A 21077-nucleotide genomic window follows, 5' to 3' on the forward strand; every position below is an offset into this window, starting at 1 on the left:
CCATTACTCCAAAAGAAACATAAAAAAAGCCAGATTAATGTTTGCAAATTCACACAGGAACAAAGACCTTAATTTTTGGAGATTTGTCCTGTGGTCTGATGAAACTAAAATTTACCTTTTTGGGCATAATGACCATCGTTACATTTGGAGTAAAAAGGCAGAAGTTTGGAAGCCTAAGAACACCATCCCAGCTGTGAAACACGGGGGTGGCAGCATCATGTTGTGGGGCTGTTTTTCTGTAGGAAGGACTGGTGTACTTCACAAGATAGATGGCATCATGAGAAAAGAAGATTATGTGGCCATACTGAAGCAACATCTCAAGACATCAGCCAGGAAGTTAAAGCTTGGGTGGAAATGGGTCTTCCAAATGGACAATGACCCAAAGCATACTGCCAAAATGGTAACAAAGTAGCTCAAGGATAACAAAGTCAATGTTTTGGAGTGGTCATCACAAAGCCCTGATCTCAATCCTATCCTATTCTGCAAAGCAGAAAAGGCAGGTGCGAGCAAGGTGACCTACAAACCTGGATCAGTTACACCAGTTTTGTCAGGAGGAATGTTCTCAAATTCTGACCAACTATTGTTAGAAGCTTGTGGAAGAATATCCCAAACATTTGACCCAAGTCATAAAGTTTAAGGACAATGGTACCAAATGCTATTGAAATGTATGGAAAGTTTTGACTTTGCAGTATGTAATAAAAACGCCGTAAAACATTCTGTCTCTCATTAGTCTGGCATTTGGCAAATATTAATAATTATGGTAATCCTAATTGACCTAAAACGTGAAAGGTTTATTCTGACTTCATGTCAGATATTGAGAAAAACATGCATATGTGTCTTTTTATATAGTGTATGTAAACTTCTAGTTTCAAATGTAGGTGTGAACACGGTTATGACTATTGTCTTTTGTTTTCCCTAATGATTTTCAATACTTGTGTAAAACTCAAATTTTATGTGCATAATTTTTTCCCTTGTTCATATAGTGATGGGAGTAAGACATTTAGTGTGGTGCATGGAGGCCTGTGCTGCCTAATGAAATGGAACATCTGTCTCTTACACACCCCTTTATCAAGACTGGAAAAAAAAATCAGCTACCGATCTGATATTATTGACCTATACTCAGGGCTGGTTTTAGACAATGTGGGGCCCTAGGCAAAAGTTTAAAATGAGGCCCCAAATGCTCACATATTGCACTATGACTCTCAAACATTTTGGTTGTATTTACATGCACTGAGTTCAGGCCGTTCAATGCGTGTGATCTACAATATTGAAGTCATTCGGCTCTTGTTTCTCGGCCTCGGCCCACCGGCTAATGAAGAATGATGGGGACAGAACACTAGTAGATCACTCTGTCCCCATATAGTATCATGTTATAAGCAGCAGAGCTGGCGAGTCGGAGTCAGTGTCCATTTTGGTGAAGTTGGTATCAAATACACAGACTCTGACTCCTTAAATACAGTATATAATACATTGGGTGCAGGATGTGCTGTAATTTTTTCATAATAATGTGGGAGAGTTATGAACTGTCCTATAAATGAGCATTTTGCTTATTTGTTGAACGATTGCCAACATCTATATATATAATTGTCTAAGGGTTTTTCCGTCTGTCTGTCTTTCTGTCTGTTTGTCCTGGAAATCCCGCGTCTCAGCGACGGGCACAGTATCGACGTAGATGTCATAATGGTTGCCATGGCGACGATGATGTCATAAAGGTTGCCTCGACCAATCAGCGACGGGCACAGTCTGCCGCGAATTCGCCTCGACCAATCAGCGACGGGCACAGTATCGACGTAGATGTCATAATGGTTGCCATGGCGACGATGATGTCATAAAGGTTGCCTCGACCAATCAGCGACGGGCACAGTCTGCCGCGAATTCGCCTCGACCAATCAGCGACGGGCACAGTATCGACGTAGATGTCATAATGGTTGCCATGGCGACGATGATGTCATAAAGGTTGCCTCGACCAATCAGCGACTGGCACAGTCTTCCGCGAATTCTGGAATCATCATTGTCCATATACTACGGGGACATGCATATTCTAGAATACCCGATGCGTTAGAATCGGGCCACAATCTAGTGTTTATATATATATGAACTCTCGTCTGTTCTTCAGTCAATATTTAAAAATGTGCATGACACACACACTATCACTGTGTGTCTATACCCAGCCAGCTACATATACTAATAACATATATTCAAGTTAGAATAATGCAAAAAATTTATATATATACATACACACACGTACATGGCACATGCTTATACACACATACACACACGGCACATGCTTATACACACATACATACATACACACACACGGCACGTAGATGGCACACACTTATACACACATACATACATACACACACACGGCACATGCTTATACTCACATACATACATGTACACGGCACACACTTATACACACATACATACACACATGTACACGGCACACACTTATACACACATACATACACACATGTACACGGCACACACTTATACACACATACATACATGTACACGGCACACACTTATACACACATACATACATGTACACGGCACACACTTATACACACATACATACATGTACACGGCACACACTTATACACACATACATACATACATGTACACGGCACACACTTATACACACATACATGCTATTGGTCCCATGCAGACATGTTCTCCAAAAAGGCTGCGGAGACCCTTCCGCCTAACCGCCCCTATGACTGTCCTATTGATCTCATGCCTGGAGCAGAACCTCCTTGGGGACGGGTCTATCCCCTCTCTCTCCCGGAAACAGAGGCTATATCCCAATACATCCAATTTGGCAAGAGGATTCATTAGGAAGTCAGTGTCACCTTCAGGGGTGGGGTTCTTCTTCATGCAGAAGAAGAACGGAGAATTATGTCCATGCATAGATTACAGGGGTCTTAATGCCATCACCGTTAAGAATAAGTACCCGTTGCCCCTAATTTCTGAGCTCTTTGATAGGCTACTGGGAGCAAGGGTATTTACTAAATTAGATCTGCGGGGTGCCTTTAACCTGATTCGCATTCGTGAGGGGGACGAATGGAAGGCGGCTTTTAATAACAGAGATGGGCACTATGAATATCTGATGATGCCCTTCAGGCTCAGGAATGCCCCAGCCATTTTCCAAGACTTTGCTAAAGATATCTTCTGGGATATGCTCTCCACCTCGGTCGTAGTCTATCTGGATGATATTCTCATCTTCTCTCCAGATATTGACTCCCACCGGAGAGATGTTTGCAGAGTCGTCGACCTCTTACGGGCAAATTCCTGCTATGCAAAGTTGGAGAAATGTGCGTTTAAGCAGGAGTCTTTACCTTTCCTGGGCTATATCATCTTCGCCCAGGAATTGGCTATGGATCCTGCCAAACTACAAGCTGTGATGGACTGGCAAGAACCCCATTCCCTTAAAGCGGTGCAGTGCTTTATGGGGTTCATTAATTACTATCGCCAGTTCCTCCCCCACTTCTCAACTTTGGTAGCTCCCTTGGTAGCCCTCTCCAAAAAGGGAGCAAATCCCAAATTGTGGTCTGAAGAGGTCTCCAAGGCTTTCACTTCTATTAAGTCTCATTTTGCCAGCACTCCCATCCTACATCGTCCCGATGTTGATAAGCCGTTTATATTGGAGGTGGATGCCTCATCCGTTGGTGCTGGAGCAGTCCTCTTCCAAAAGGATGCTCAAGGTCGGAAGCATCCTTGCTTCTTCTTCTCCAAGACCTTCACACCAGCGGAGAGGAATTATTCCATCGGGGACAGGGAGTTGCTAGCAATGAAGTTGGCCTTCTCGGAGTGGAGACATCTTTTGGAGGGTGCTCGCTTTCCCTTCCAAGTCTTCACTGACCACAAAAATGAGGTGTACTTACAAACAGCCCAGCGGATAAATTCTCATCAGCAAAGATGGTCCTTGTTCTTCTCCTGGTTCCACTTCACCCTCCATTATCTCTCTGGGGAGAAGAACATTCGTGCTGATGCTCTCTCTCGCTCCGTTGTGTCTTCTGGGGAGGAGGAAGGGGAGCCTCGGCTTATTGTCCCTTCTAAGAGCCTGAGAACCGTAGCTCCAGTTTCGCTAGAGTCAGTGCCTCCGGGCAAGACTTTTGTACCTACTAATTTGCGACCGGAGGTTCTCTCTTGTCTCATTCGTTCAGGGTTGGTGGACATTTTGGGACAAAGAGGACATCTGAACTGCTGGTGAGGATGTACTGGTGGCCCCATATGGTTCGTAACGTCGGAGATTATATTCGGGCATGTGTCTCCTGCGCCAAAAATAAGTCTCTTCGACAACGGCCAGCTAGGTTACTTTATCCCTTGCCGGTGGCAGACAGGCCCTGGGAGATGGTCGGGATGGACTTTGTGGTGGGCTTACTCAAGTCTCGTGGCTGCACCATCATTTGGGTTATCACCGACCATTTTTCTGAAATGGTGCACTTGGTACCGCTTCTACGGCTACCTTCTGCACGGGCCTTGGCAGCGTTGTTTATAAAACACATCTTCCACCTACACGGTATGCCGGACAAAATTGTCAGTGACCGGGGTTCCCAGTTTGCATCTCGGTTCTGGAGAGAGCTTTGTCGTCTTCTCAGCATTGAGTTGCATCTCTCTTCTGCATATCATCCCGAGATGAATGGATTGGTAGAAAGGGCCAACCAGACCTTGGTCACATATCTGCGACATTTTGTTTCAGCCAGGCAGGATGACTGGGCATCCTTGCTATTGTGGGCGGAGTATGCGCTGAACAACGCCGTAGCTGATTCCACTGGACAGACCCTATTCTTCCTTAACTATGGTCAGCATCCGTGAGTTCCTGTGCCTATGCCCGTGTCTTCCGCCGACTCCAGGGTGGCAGACTGGGCTGTGGAGGCATGGGACAGTTGGGACCGCACTCAGGATGCCATTCGGGCCTCCAAGGAGAGAATGAGGTCCTCCGCCGATGCACATAGGCGCCCCGCTCCGACCTTTGTTCCTGGTGACTTAGTGTGGCTCTCCGCCCGTAACATCAGGCTGCGAGTTGAGTCCACTAAGTTTGCACCTCGCTACTTGGGCCCCTTCAAGGTCCTCGAACAGGATAACCCTGTGGTCTACTGTCTGACCCTTCCGCCATGCCCGACACCGACACCTTTCATGTGTCACTCTTGAAGCCCGTATACATGTCCCGGTTTACCGAGTCATCTGCCGGGACAGGTGAATGCTATTTTGGGGTGCAGGGTGGTATGTGGCAAAAAATTTTATTTGGTGGACTGGAAGGGTTATGGTCCTGAGGACAGGTCCTGGGAGCCTGCTGAGCACACTCAGGCTCTGCAGCTCATTGCTGCCTTTGAGAGTAGCGAGGTCCAGGGAGGGGGGGCCCTAGGAGGGGGGGTAATGTTAGGGGTCGAGTTCCCGCCTCTGCACAGGGGGAATCTCATGCCATCTCCACTGCGGTCTCCCATTCTTCTGCTGCAGTGGAGCCTGCTTAGCGGAGGCGTCGGTCCCAGCATCTCGCTCAGTCTGATACTATGCAAGGGGTTACTGCTACCTTTCCAGCTTCTGCCATTGTAGCCAGTACTGGTCAGCGACGAGCAGATGTCTTTGGGTCTAAGTCCTACTTTTCACCTTCTGAGCATGCCCAGGGTAAGATCTCTCGTTGGAGATCAAGGGTCACATGCTCAGGTACTGCAGGAACTCCCATTGGTCCTCTAGAAAGGTCCTGAAGTTGCTCAAATTCTGTGGCAGCCTCCCATTGGTCCCTCTGAGAAGGTCCTGAAGTTGCTGCAGCAATGAAAGGTTCGCATGACCGCACGGCCATGCGCTAGTATCAATCTATGTTTTGTGCTTTGCGCCAGTGTGCTCTTGTGCGTATGTATTTAGGGCCCCGGCTGAAATAAGGCCCTAGTATACCGGCACCTCCGGTGAGGAGTTTGTGTGTGTGCAAGACCACTGACTGCTATCAGCTCAGCAGTTAGCTGTGTACTCCTGTGAGTCTAACAGGGCACAGTGCTTTCTTTTGTCGGCAACTCTGTGAAGTAACAGAGTTCGCTTATACCACCATATAGTGCCATTTGCTAGCAGCAGGTTCCTCCTGCACGGTGGACCCCAAGCTGCGAACGCACCAATAACTTCATCTATTTACTCGGTGCGTTCCGCTAGCCCTAACACACCCTTTGGAGTAAATAACTGCAATCGCTTCCAATAGAAATCTACATGCTTCTTACACCTCTCAACTGGAATTTTAAACCAATTTTCTTTTGCAAACTGCTCCAGGGCTCTCATATGTGAAGGGTGCCCTCTCCCATCAGCAATTTTAAGCTCCCTCCACAGGTGATCAATGGGATTTAAATCCCAAATCTTTGCTGGCCACTTCAGAACTCTCCAGCACTTTGTTTCCATCCATGTATGGGTGCTTTTGATATTTGGGTATGTTTGTGGTGATTGTTCTGCTGGAAGACCCATGACCTAGGGCACAAACCAAGCTTTCTGACACTGGGCACTACATTGCAACCCAAAATCAGTTGGTAATCTTCAGATTTCATGATGCCTTGCACAGAGTCAAGTCACCCAGTGCCAGAGGCAGCAAAACAACCCAAAACATCTTTGAACCTCCACCATATTTGACTGTAGGTACTCTGCTCTTTTCTTTGTAGGACTTTTTCTGTTTTGGTTAAACAGAAGAATGATGTGCGTTACCATCTGTCTACAAGACTCTTTCCCAGAAAGATTTTGTCTTACTCACGTACACTTTGGCAAACTGCAGTCTAGCTTTTTTTATATCTCCATGTCAGCAGTGGGGTCCTCCTAGGTCTCCTGCTATGGAGTTTCATTTAATTCAAATGTCGATGGATAGTTAGTGCTGACACTGATGCACCTTGAGCCTACAAGACAGCTTGAATTTCTTTAGAACTTGATTGGGGCTGCGTATGCACCATCCAGACTTTCTGATGAGGCAGTAAGTGAAACGTACAGAGGGTTCAAGCTGGTAACTATATGTGATCATTTCTACCTATTAGAAATGTTTGCGTGCCCTGTGCTTGGGAAATATTTATGTTTATTGATCTATGCATTTGTACTTTATTGTAACCAAACAATATCCATTTATAATAAGTGTCCTGTATTTTGGGAGGTATCAATGTGCTAGCTGACTTATGCATTTGCACTTAAAGGGAACCTGTCACCCCGTTTTTTGAAGATGAGCTAAAAATAGCGTTAAATAGGGGCAGAGCTGGGCGTTACATTAGTGTCTTTGTGTGCCTTTATTACCCACCTATGCTGCCGAAATACCTTTGTAAAGTCGCCGTTTTCTGCTGTCACTCACGCTGGTCTGGTCCTATGGGCGTGGTGACAGCACTGTTTCTCCCCCAGAATCCTGCTCATCATTACGTTGGTGGCGTAGTGATGTGCGCATGTCCAAAAGGCAAATCCACTGCCCAGGTGATGAAAAACAGCGCGATCTGCGCTATTCAGCCGTTTACCGGTGGGTGCGGCCATCTTTCCTGTGGCCGCGCATGCGCAGATGGAGCGCTCTGCTGCCCGGGGCTTCAGGAAAATGGCCGCCGCGATCTCCATCTGCGCACGCGCGGAATCCCGCGGCCATTTTCCTGAAGCCCCGGGCAGCAGAGCGCTCCATCTGCGCACACGCAGCCACAGGAAAGATGGCCGCGCCCATCTCTCATTTTTCTCTGCGGTCCACATCCAGGGTGATTAGATGCCATGCATTCTAAACTTCTTGATTATGTTGTGCACTGTGGACAAAGGAACATCAAGGTATCTGGAGATGGACTTTGTAACCTTGAGATTGTTATATTTTTCAACAATTTTGGTTCTCAAGTCCTCAGACAGTTGTCTTCTCTTTCTGTTCTCCATGCTTAGTGTGACACATTATGCAAAGATTGAGTCTACTTCTCCACTTTTTATCTGGTTTCTGGTGTGATTTTCATAATGCCCACACCTGTTACTTACCACAGCCTTTTTTTTCTTGTTTTTTTTTGTGTTGGTAAGGAAAGGAAAATAAATAAACATGTGTATACCAAATCATTTGGAATTGCAATAAGGGTGCCAACACTTTGTATTGTATGCATCAATATCATCTACGAAAGGAAAATACATTTCAAATATTTCAATGTACATATTTGTCTGCTATTCTAAAATATTACACATTTTAAGACATTTGCTGCTACTTATATTGGCCATTATATGCTCAGGTATTAGAAATCATATATGTCAGCCGTAAACTAACATTATAGATTAAATACATTCCAACGTATTAGTAACTGTGAGGTTACGGTATATCAAGTCTATGTTATATACACACCTTCTTGCACAGACTTTTATAGTAGAATTCCAATAATTTACAAATATATTTACATTAAAAATGACATTTAGAAATAGCATATTGCTAACTATTTACATGCATCCCTTCAATGTTAAAATTCAAACTCTTAAATGTCCCCGGTCATCAGCATACAATAAATACAGCTTCTTTTCTGACTACTTAATAGTTGTCTACTAGCCTTTCACATATGTATTGGGATTTCTTATCAGAGGTTGATAATAACGTTATGTCATACACTGTCTTTCCACCAATGGTAAACTGATGATGAAAATAGAATGTAGGCATTGTCAGTTCATAATTTACAGGCCAGAAATGTTTCATGCAAATTAATATGAAATCTGTTTTTTTTGGCTAATAAAGACATCATCTTAGCAGACAATTGACTCCATTTTTGGATTCACAAATGAAAAGTTATTGAACATGTTCTGGTCCATGCTGTTAATCAGTGTCCTGTCTGTACTTGATATTCTGACTTTCTCGTTTAAAAATTCTTTGTCGAAGTTGCTGCAATCATTCGCTGATTTCTGGAGGGGGCAAGAAAACATTATGAGGAAATGATTTTATCATTTATCCTTTAAAGAGAATATGACATTAGAAAATTACCTGTTTAAATTAGGTTTTTCTAATAAATGCATATTTTTTTTTAAATTTTGGTAAACAATTCCTGAATCTTGCAATTTTCACACTTAGCCACTAGACCTAAATCTGCACTCATTTCTATTTCTTCCAGAAAAGCCACATACAGTGGGGCAAAAAAGTATTTAGTCAGTCAGCAATAGTGCAAGTTCCACCACTTAAAAAGATGAGAGGCGTTTGTAATTTACATCATAGGTAGACCTCAACTATGGGAGACAAACTGAGAAAAAAAAATCCAGAAAATCACATTGTCTGTTTTTTTATCATTTTATTTGTATATTCTGGTGGAAAATAAGTATTTGGTCAGAAACAAAAATTAATCTCAATACTTTGTAATACATCCTTTGTTGGCAATGACAGAGGTCAAACATTTTCTGTAAGTCTTCACAAGGTTGCCACACACTGTTGTTGGTATGTTGGCCCATTCCTCCATGCAGATCTCCTCTAGAGCAGTGATGTTTTTGGCTTTTTGCTTGGCAACACGGACTTTCAACTCCCTCCAAAGGTTTTCTATAGGGTTGAGATCTGGAGACTGGCTAGGCCACTCCAGGACCTTGAAATGCTTCTTACGAAGCCACTCCTTCGTTGCCCTGGCGGTGTGCTTTGGATCATTGTCATGTTGAAAGACCCAGCCACGTTTCATCTTCAATGCCCTTGCTGATGGAAGGAGGTTTGCACTCAAAATCTCACGATACATGGCCCCATTCATTCTTTCATGTACCCGGATCAGTCGTCCTGGCCCCTTTGCAGAGAAACAGCCCCAAAGCATGATGTTTCCACCACCATGCTTTATAGTAGGTATGGTGTTTGATGGATGCAACTCAGTATTCTTTTTCCTCCAAACACGACAAGTTGTGTTTCTACCAAACAGTTCCAGTTTGGTTTCATCAGACCATAGGACATTCTCCCAAAACTCCTCTGGATCATCCAAATGCTCTCTAGCAAACTTCAGACGGGCCCGGACATGTACTGGCTTAAGCAGTGGGACACGTCTGGCACTGCAGGATCTGAGTCCATGGTGGCGTAGTGTGTTACTTATGGTAGGCCTTGTTACATTGGTCCCAGCTCTCTGCAGTTCATTCACTAGGTCCCCCCGCGTGGTTCTGGGATTTTTGCTCACCCTTCTTGTGATCATTCTGACCCCACGGGGTGGGATTTTGCGTGGAGCCCCAGATCGAGGGAGATTATCAGTGGTCTTGAATGTCTTCCATTTTCTAATTATTGCTCCCACTGTTGATTTCTTCACTCCAAGCTGGTTGGTTATTGCAGATTCAGTCTTCCCAGCCTGGTGCAGGGCTACAATTTTGTTTCTGGTGTCCTTTGACAGCTCTTTGGTCTTCACCATAGTGGAGTTTGGAGTCAGACTGTTTGAGGGTGTGCACAGGTGTCTTTTTATACTGATAACAAGTTTAAACAGGTGCCATTACTACAGGTAATGAGTGGAGGAAAGAGGAGACTCTTAAAGAAGAAGTTACAGGTCTGTGAGAGCCAGAAATCTTGATTGTTTGTTTCTGACCAAATACATATTTTCCACCAGAATATGCAAATAAAATGATAAAAAAACAGACAATGTGATTTTCTGTATTTTTTTTTCTCAGTTTGTCTCCCATAGTTGAGGTCTACCTATGATGTAAATTACAGACGCCTCTCATCTTTTTAAGTGGTGGAACTTGCACTATTGCTGACTGACTAAATACTTTTTTGCCCCAGTGTATATATTAGCAGTAACAGACTGACTAATACCCTACCTGGTTTTATTGAAGAATGTAATGTGCCTATTCTGATTAAGGCACAGTTCATTGTTGTCATGACTTGGTTTAGGGAATCGATCCAGTAACCTTGTCCGTGGTCGGTTATTTTGTCTACCGAGCTATTACCCTTTTCTTCCATGTCCTTGTGCTGATGGTTCCTATTGGCTTTATTTTTACTTTTTAAGTTTGCTCCTCTTCATCAAATTTTGGGTCGGGCTATATATATTTTCCCTTCACTACATTTCCTTGCTGGCTATACTTCTAAATGCATTAGTGCTAAGGAGTTCCAGCTCTTCAGCGAAGGGATTTTTCCTGATAGGCAAACACCATTTGTATTTCTGCTGTGCATTTGCTTGTCTGCCTTCCCAACTCCTTTCCTTTCACCTCAGTTAGGTTGGTGGTAGATTATTCTTGTTTCATCTATTTTTCTTCCTAGTCCTCCTTATTTCCCCTTTGTGCATGTGCCATAAGTTTCCTTACCCTGGGTCCTCATATCCCTCTGCACACTTTTCCTCTCCTGATTAGCTGTGCACAGCAGCCTCCTTTCTGGTTCCTTAGAATTCACAAGAAACCCCTCGACGGCCTTTCAGGGACCCAGGTCTGAGGTGGTGATTTCAGTTGTGCAGCTATGGATTTTCTAATCTGTACAGGGACCAGTAGGGTGTGAGTGCAGCTTCCCTGTGTTGTAAGCTTTATTATTCTCATTTCCAGTGTATGAGTGAGTTACATGTTTATCAATTATACTGGGAGGAGGGGGATGGCATTGTAAATGTTGGATTTTTGTGTTATCTGCTGTCTTAAGAAGTGTTTCATTCCATTGTCTGTGATGATAATAAGACTTCTGAAAAGCCTTCTGTAAAGGACACGAAGTGTGTGTCTAAAATTAGGCTTATTGACCAGTCTGAAAATCGCAAAAGCTCATTTTATTATATGGATTGTTATGCAGAAAATTAATGAAAAAAAAAATGATTTAAAAAATAGGTAATTTTCTGATGCCACATTCCATCTAATTATTCATTCTAAATAAAAATTACTAAAGATGAAGAAGAAAATAGTGACCGATCACTATACATTTTAGTGATCATTAGCGCTACGATTATTGACCTCATCTAGTGAGGTACAGGATCAATACACTATGGTAAAAGTAGTCTCTTCATTACCACTTTAGGTTTAAATGGAGGCTCAATTTCCCTCTTTTCCAGTCTTTCCCAGTCTATCAGTTGGAAGAAGCAGTGCTGACGAATGTTGCCTTTGATTCCAAGTCTTCTTTCTGGTTCTCTGACAAAGAGCTGAAGATTGGAAATAAGATCAATATATGTATGGCAAGAGTATTCACAGGTAATACTGGAAAACTTTACTCCATATGCTGCTAGTTCTAAAAAAACCCAAATAGCACTACTTACCCTCACTGGGTCCAACACCAGCTTTCTGCCACTGCTCCAGTCTGTATTGTTTGGCTGCAGTGGTGACATCATCTTGACAACACTGCAGCCAATCACTAAGTTTAGTGACAGCATATGACAAAGTTTTCTAAAAAACTACAACCTCTTTAAGATAGTGGCTTTTAAATGAACAAATCTACCTTATTTATGATATTATTTTCCCTAGTGAAACAATTTAAGGACACACATGCGCACACATACATTACACACATGCGTGCACAGGCACACACATAAACACACATACACTGCAGTTGCGTCCTCCTCCTCCCTGTGAATTGACTGTTTTAACTCAGACAACTGTTTTGGTGACTGAAGATGTTTATGATCATTGGCAAAACTACTGGAAATAGGAAAAAGTGGGTTGCATGCTGCGGAATGTGAAGAAGCACTTTTTCCTAATGTAATAATGTCCAAAGTTTCATGTATTTATATCTAATACTCACAGAACTTTAATTTAAGTCTTAAAAGAGGCTTCGCTAATATGCATGAGCTAATAAATATTTTAGTAAGTGCCAGGTAGCAGATCACCGTAGTATTATATTCTGTTTTATAGTTTGTCAGGAGGAAACATTTATGTCTCACCTCAAAAGTGTATTTTGCATTTCTGAACAGCAAGCTGGAGGAAAAGGCTTCTAAGATGTCACAGACATACTTGAGTCAAACATTCGTTGCCTAAACCCTATTATTTTCTATCCCTCTTAGTATAGTAAATGAATAGTGGCTTTTAATTAGCTGCCTGGGGCTGCTTGGAATATATTCACTGTCAATTAATTATAAACCTGTCAGGACTAATATGCATTTCAGTGGTTTCAAAGGCAATATGTTCTGCTAAATTAATGCATTTTCCAATTCTCATCTTTCTTTTAACTAAATGAACTGTCCCATGTAGCAGAAAGAGGGTCTGTTTCATATCTTGAAGGCACTTTTGTAGTAATCTTGGTAGCACATAAGCAGATATTATCCCTCTGTAGGATTGTAAAGCAATAGTCACTGTAAAATCTGGTCACAACTGTATTTTCCAGAGAGTCAAATGCACCTCACATAGTATGGTTGAAAAAGACATACTGTATGTCCATTAAGTTCAAACAAGGGTGGCAAATGATAAAATAATCGTATTATGGTTCATCCCTAATGCATGATCCAGTCTGCCCTAAAGATAAAGTTTTTCCCTCCTGGTCTTGATTGTTGATCAACTGGTTCAACATTCATAAAAATGATTTTTATCATTTACAAAAGTATTAATTTTATTTTCTTCCAAGAAAGCATATGAGCCTTTCCATACGTAGATCCTGGTGTGACCAGCTCCTGAAGTAGGTTATCCCACAGATTAACCCGTTACTTGCCAAATTTAAATTTTTACAAGTACGGATTTTTCAGAAAAGGGCGTCCCAATATTCAATTAAAAATGACAATGACATGATTTCCTATTTTGAAAACATTCATTTTACAAACACAACACAAAAAATTGGACCTAATTATAAAAATTATAAAATCTTAGTTGCTAGAAGCTAAAGATTAGGCGTCCCAAAAAAAGGACATTGGTAGATAATGGGTTAATAGTTTTCATGGTAAAGAAGCTTTGTCATCTATGGATGAACCCATGTCTTTTGAGTGGACCCCAGGAAAAGTTGAGTAGACCCCAGGAAAAGTTGTATCAGTTGACCCAGAGTGCAAATAGTATAATTTCCCAGCACGGATGCATGGGATAGGGCCTGTGACCTGGTTTTGACCTGCATTTCTAGCTGAAACATTGATCAGTAACAGGTGGATGAGTGACAGGCATAGGCCTTGTGTTCTGAGAGGTCTACCAAATTCAAGCAACACACATGAACGAGACCCAACTTGGAGTTCAAACATTTCCAAAAATTAGGGGCAGACCTGAGGAAAAGTGTCATTAATTGACCCACAGTAGAAATTTTAGAATGGCACAGAAGCAGTCAGCCATGGTCCATGCAAGGGGTATCGGGGTCTGGGCCAGCATTTAGAGCTTTAAATTGAAGTTTCAATTAAGTTGAGTTGGGTGAGGGAGTGGTGTAAGCCTGCAACAGCTTAATCTGCTTTTTTGCTCAGTCACACTGAGGTGCCACAAATATCAGCTTGGTAGACCACAAATGTTATAAAAATTAAAGGATAGTAACACAAGTAGTTGACTGATTAATTCACCCACAGTAGAAATTTTAGAATGGCACAGCAGCAGTCAGCCATAGGGCATGCATGCATTCATTTAATTAATGCATGCATTAATTTAAGTTTAAATTAGATGAGGTGGGTGAGGGACTAGTGTCAGCCTGCTTTGCTGGAAGTCCTGATTCCTCATGCAAAAGCTCAATCTGGATTTCTGCTCAGTCACAGTCAGGTGCCACAAACATCAGTTTTGTAGACTACTATTGTTAGAAAAATTTAAGGATAGTAACACAGGTAGTTGACTGATGATAATTCACCCACAGTAGATATTTTAGAATGGCACAGCAGCAGTTAGTCACGGACCATGCATGAGCTTTGAATTCAAGTTTCAATTAAGACGAGGTGGGTGAGGGAGCGATGTAAGCCTATTATGCTGGTAGCCCTGATACCTCATGCAACAGCTCAAATGGATTTTTGCTCAGCCACACTCAGGTGACACAAATATGACCTTGGTAGGCCACTACCTTAGTAGACCACAGATAGTTGACTGATCAATTCCCCCACAGTAGAAATTTTAGAATGGTACAGCAGCAGTCAGCCATGGACCATGCAAGAGGTATCAGGGTCTGGGCCAGCATTAATCATTTTAATTTAAATTTAAATTAAGACGAGGTGGGTGAGGGAGCGGTGTAAGACTGCTTTGCTGGGAGCCCTGATACCTCATGCAACAGCTCAAACTGCTTTTTTGCTCAGCCACACACAGGTGGAACAAATATTAGCTTCATAGATAACAAATGTTATACAAATTTAAGGTTACTAATACTGGTAGTTGACTAAAAGTAAGTGTAGGCCTGCTGCTCTGGGGGCCCTACTCCTATAGGCAAAACACATGAAGGAGACCCAACTTGGATTGCAAACATTTAAAAATAAGTATTGCCACACACCACTAAAGTGGCATCACTTTCCCCATAGTAGAAATAGTATAATGGGCCTCTGACACCCCTTCCACTACAGTCAACCCACCAGATGGAGATCCAACTTGAAGTCTCTGCATTTCAAAAAATTATTGCCACACACCACTAAAGTGGTATAATGGGCCTCTGACACCCCTTCCACTAAGGCAGCTCACCAGATGGAGATCCAAATTGTTTGTAATATCAGCAGCAGTGACAACAGCAGGCACAGAAGCCACAACAAAGGTGTCACAGACTGCGATAACGCAAGAGCAATGCAGCACACTAAAAACTACACCATCACCTAGTCTGCCCAGTCTGGTATTAGCATGTAAAAGTCATTGGAGATCCATAACTTGTTCATCTTGACGAAAGTTAAGCTGTCTAAACTTTCAAGGGACTGCTGGATGTGCTTATCCGTCATGACACCACTAGCAGCGCTGAAGACACGTTTTGAGAGAACGCTGGCTGTGGTCATGGCAAAACCTCCAAGATGTGACAGGCAAGCTCCCACCACACTCTTATTTTTGAAGACCAAAATGCTAAATGGTCCACCCCTCTGGTTGCTACTGATATTGAGCTAAGAGATACTCCTGCATAATCCTCTCCAGCCGTTCACAATGTATCAGACTTGAACTCTGTTCTGCTGGTGCATGGGCTAGTCTAAAAAAAGTGTGAAATGACTCATAGGAATTACTTATGCCACTTACACTGCTGCTGCTAATGTTTTTGCATTGCCATCTCAATGTTCCCGGGGTTGGAAGTGTACAACTGCGAAGCACACCGTGTGCCTCACTGTTCTCTTGGTGAAAACCACTCTTAAGATTGTCTACAAGCATGTTTTGATACTCCAGCATGTGCGTTTCCCTTTTCATCTGGCAAAATTTACTCTTGTACCGTGGATCTAACACAGTGGCAACCCAGTAGCTAGCACTATTTCTATTCCTAACAGTATGGGCATCATGTTGCAGCAAGAAGGTGCTTATGTGTCTGGTGCTTCCATGAAGTCCAAGTTCATGGTGTGTTGCTGGCGGGGTAATACTCAAGCCTGCTTCCTCCGTCCCCTCCCGCCAACCACTGACAATGGAGAGGGGATCATAATCCTCTTCATCTACTGACTGTTGCGTGCCTATCACCTCTTCGTCCTCGTCCTCCTCTATTTGCTCCTCGGCTCCTGCACCTTCAGTAACAGTTCGTCTGGTACCATGAGCCCCTCTCGATCACTGTAATCCTTCCTCTCAAAGCAACCCGCCTATGTGACAACAGGCTGGATATTTGAAATATTGCTATCCCTTCCACATGCTTGTCTGCTTCCACCTCTTCCTCTGGGACCACCACCTCCTCCCGGAAACTATTCAAAGTGTGCTACAGTATGTAGATGACCAGAATAGTGAATCTGATGATGGCATCATCAGTGCTAACCATCTTAGTAGCCATTTTGAAACTGTGCAGAAGGATGCAGAGGTCTGTTATCTCTGCCCATTATGCAAGCATGATTTGCACCATGTCTGTACCAGGCTATGAAAAAGGACATACTGCACCAAGACTCAATGCTGCTTACACAGTCACTGCAACATGTGCAGAGTGGAATTCCACCATGTCAGCACATTGCAAATCAAACAGTTAACTGGTAGCCCAAAAGACCTCTGTAGGTCAATGACCCGTGGGGTGTGAAAGGCAGAAGTGAGCTCACAGCGATTGTGCTATCTGCAGCAGCGCATCCAGATCTGGATAGTGGTGAAGAAATTAGTGTACCAGCAGATTGAAGATGTGAGCCATGTAAGGTAAATTTGTGAGGTTGCACCGGCATAGGGCTGCCACCAGGTTCAGTGGAGACAGCCATTGCTCAAACTCAGCCTGGATAGCTGTCCACAACTCTTGAGACTTCGATCTCCAAAGCATATTAATGTAAACGCTGCCTGACTGCGGTAAGCCCTCGCTGCGACGTATGGAGGTGAGATTCTCTCTGCACAGATGGAATGGGTGTCTCATTAAGGCAGGGGTTGAGGGCACAGGTGGAAGCCCTACAGGAAGTAGAGGAGGCATAAGCAGTGGAGGAAGTGTTAGATACAGAGGTTTGCTCCACCAGCTTTGGTGATTCCGAGACTTGTGGAGCAGCACCTTGCCCACCTGCCCCCACAGCCACCAGAGTCACCCAGTGTCCTGTCAGTTAAATTTAATGCCACTGCCCATGTTTGCTCATCCAGGTGCTAGTGGTGAAATGCACCCTGGCAGACATAAAGTTTTTCAGGGAACAGGTGATGTTGCCTGCAACATGCTGGTGCAGTGCAGGTTTGGCTTTCTTAGAGAAGTAATGGCAACTGCGACAGAGAATGCAATAGCCATCAGCTTTTGGAAACCATCTGTACCCACCAGGTGGAAAGGCGGCATTTCTGTGGCCACCAGATTGGAGATGGTGGAGTTCAAGCTCTTAGCTTTGGCATGTGTAGGAGGAAACATTCTTTTACGTTACTGCAACTGCGGGACTGAAGGCTGGCTGCTGTACTGAGAGAGAGTTGAGTAGGGTGAACAAGACAAACTGCTGGACTGTAAATGAGGTGCAGGCTGAGATTTTATAGTGGATTGAGAAAGATGTGGTGTGCTCAGTGAAACAAAAACATCTGGCATCTCCACTTCTGCAACAGCTGACGGGCTTTCACTCACCTTGACTGTAGGGTAAACAAGTGGAAGTTCTGTGGACGGAGATCTATGAGAGAACACTTGCAATTGTGATGGAGGGGGAAGAAGCTGCTGATGTGATTAATAGGACGGCCGATGGTAGGCGAGGCCCGCTAGTCCACATTGTAGCGCAGTGTGATTCCCAAGGCATGTTGATCACGCATGTGCCGATTCATGCATGTAGTAGTCAAACTATTGTAATTTTTGCCTCTACTGAGTCATTCTTTGCAGAGAAGACAGATAACGTGAGTTGGGTCATCCTTTGCGGTCTCAAAAAAGGCCCAGGTTAGGCAACTCTTGCTGCCCCTGCGAACTGCATTTTCGTGACAGGTGCTGGCCACAGCCACAGTTGTGGCCATGGATGCAGTGCTTATCATGGTTGCATAACTCCATTTCTGTGTGGAAAGCTGCAATGTAACCTCCTCCATGACTTTTTCTGGTGACCTACTTAGCATCAGGATCACATCCACCCCCGGGGGTTGGCGTCGGGTGATGAGGGTCTGGATTCTGTTCGGACCCTACTTTATCTTTCCCTGGATCCAACAGGAAAATATTTGGGGCTTTGGTTCAAATGCTTCTCTCCTCTGGATTCTGTGAATCTTTGGAGCAAACCTCTGATGCCAATAGAATGTGTGAACAGCTCTGCAGACTCGCCCATCTGTGGTTCGTTTAGCCCAAACGATATGAATTAGGAAATGGGGTTTGGTGCCTGCACCCCAATATTAGACCAAATGATTTTGATTAGTAAATGTGACCTCTTGCCTGCACTCCAATATTAGCCCAAATGATTTTGATTAGGAAATGGGGCCTCCTGTCTTCACCCCAATATTAGCCCTAACGATTTTGATTAGGAAATGGGGCCTGGTGCCTGCATGACAATTTTAGCTCAAATGATTTTGGTTAGCAAATGTGACCTCCTGAGTCCTCACAGCAGCACAGTATTAGTGTCAGGACTCTGAACATTTTTTATTACCTTTTGTGCATTACTGCCCTTTTCCAAGATGGCATCTTTGGTCTCATGTGCACTGTGTCTTCCTGCTATAAAACTCCACCCCAGCCTTCAGTCTGTGCTAGAGTATTCTGCCTTGCATCCAGCTCCTGACCTCTGGTTACTGCCTGGCTATATACCTGCTCCTGTGAACCTGTGGGGTTATCCTGCTACTCTGCTCTGAGTTCCTGCTGCATACACCAGTTCCAGTAATCCTCCTTCATCTGCTGTTCGCATTTACTTCCATCTGCATTTGCTGGACATGTAAGCTGTTGCTGCTCTGCAAGAACCTGAGACTATTACCCAGGCCTCCCTGGTTAAGCTAAGATATTATTTGAACTGCCTTATAAGCATATCTGTGTTTTGGACTAAGCAAGGACTTATTCGTGTCAAGTATCCTCAAGAATAATTGTGCTTCATAGACTTTCTGCGGGATTGCATTTTCCTCTGAAGTTTCCTATAGACTGCTAAGCTGCATTTAATATTTACTCCAAGTGTTGTGGACTTGAGTTTCTATCTGCACCTGTTTGAATCACCATGTGATAATATAGACGTTACCACTTATAAAACTGTGTCCTGTAGTTGTCTTGTTCCACGCAAAGAGTCTCCTGAGTAATCCCCTATAATTATTACAGGATACTTTAGCCTAAAAATAAAAAGGAGACTGCTGGAACAATGACTGCAGAAAGCAGACTAGAGCAGGTGTTTTCCATAATTAGATCACTGCAGAAAGATGTGGGAGGTCTGCAAAAGAAGTTTGGAAGCTTTGAACACAATCAACAAGTGTTTGGGCAGACTTTGCAGGACTTAAGCACCTGCATGGCAGCCCAGGAAAACAAACTTGCTGGCATAGAGTCCCAGTATGGATGGGCTTTTCAGGACATAAGCACGCAAATAGCTTCACAAGCGACTTTTCCCTCTGGGCAACCGCCACCAGCTAGCCCACCTAAGTTGCCCCCATTCAGATTTAATGGTGATCGTGACAAATTTCATGGCTTTGTGAATCAATGTATGCTATATTTTGATGTGCATGCTGACCGTTTTCCTAATGATAGATCTAAAGTATTGTGTGTAATAATGCTGCTGACCACACGAGCACTCGCCTGGGCGAATCCGATTATTGAGTCTCGTGACCCACGGTTAAATAACTTGGATGATTTCTTGGCCGCTATGGCATTAATGTTTGATGATCCTAATCGCTGTGCAACCGCTGAATCTGCTTTATTATCTTTACGCCAGGCAAAACGTTCTGTTATTGAGTATGCTACTGAATTCAGGAGATTAGCGGTAGATACCAATTGGGACAGTTATGCACAATTGCCTATTTTTAAAAGGGGTCTGTCTAGTATTGTAAAAGATGAAATAGCTCACTCTGACTCACCACAAGAGCTAGAGACATTTATACAGCATTGTGTGCGCATTGACATTCGCCTTACTGAGCGTAGGCAGGAGAAGTTTGCTGCATATAACCGTATTTCTAACTTTTCCCTTCCTTCCAAAGAGCCTGCAGGTAAAACATCTCGGGAGGTGGAGGAGGTGCCCATGCAAATTGATTCCGTTCAGAGGCACGAGATCAATGAGCGCCGGGACCATCGCTTTCATGAAAGTCTATGTTTCTACTGCGGCCAGTCTGACCACTTCTTGATCAATTGTCCTAAGTGTCCTAGACGGCCAAACAAGGTGCTAGCAGCAGTAGGGGAGTATGACAACTGTGATGATGAATCTGACATCTCTGAATGTAGCCTGCCTTTAAATGCTGTATTCCATTCACTTTCTATGACTTCACCCCCCAAGGAGCTTAAGGAAAAGAACTCTCACTGTTTTCTCCCTATTAAGATCCTGTGTTCAGGACAGTGAATTTCCAGTGCAGCTATGATTGACTCTGGTGCAGGTGGCAATTTCATGGATATCGCATCTGCCAAGGAACATGGTATTGAAATTCAGCAAAGAGCCTCTCCAATTACCATGCAAACAGTGGATGGGTCACCTTTAATCTCTGGGCCTGTGGATCAGGAGACCGTACCACTTGAAATTTTGTTGGAGCCTAATCATCAGGAGCAACTTTCTTTCTTGCTAATTTCTTCTCCTCATTTTCCTATGATTTTAGGCATTCCTTGGTTGCATTCTCAGAACCCAATTATCAACTGGGAGACCAAGGAGATTATCTTTCCATCAAGGAGC

General features: G+C 43.6%; 1 protein-coding gene across 3 annotated transcripts in view; it reads right to left on the bottom strand.

Annotated features, from left to right (window-relative positions):
• Positions 1 to 7978: 7978 nt before the first annotated feature.
• LOC143775860 (protein kinase C theta type-like) overlaps positions 7979 to 21077 on the bottom strand; it is a 228005-nt gene continuing 214906 nt past the window's right edge. The window contains exons 18-19 of one of the 3 annotated variants that reach the window (XM_077264488.1): positions 11871 to 11999; positions 7979 to 8847 (exon numbers count right to left, since the gene is read on the bottom strand). In XM_077264488.1, coding sequence (XP_077120603.1) covers positions 8692 to 8847; positions 11871 to 11999 — 285 coding nt within the window. In that variant the 3' untranslated portion in view covers positions 7979 to 8691. The remainder of the gene's footprint in view (positions 8848 to 11870; positions 12000 to 21077) is intronic. The other 2 variants (XM_077264489.1, XM_077264490.1) reach the window with 2 other exon arrangements.

This window comes from Ranitomeya variabilis, chromosome 5 (assembly GCF_051348905.1).
Source record: "Ranitomeya variabilis isolate aRanVar5 chromosome 5, aRanVar5.hap1, whole genome shotgun sequence".
In the NCBI taxonomy this organism is placed as follows: domain Eukaryota; kingdom Metazoa; phylum Chordata; class Amphibia; order Anura; family Dendrobatidae; genus Ranitomeya; species Ranitomeya variabilis.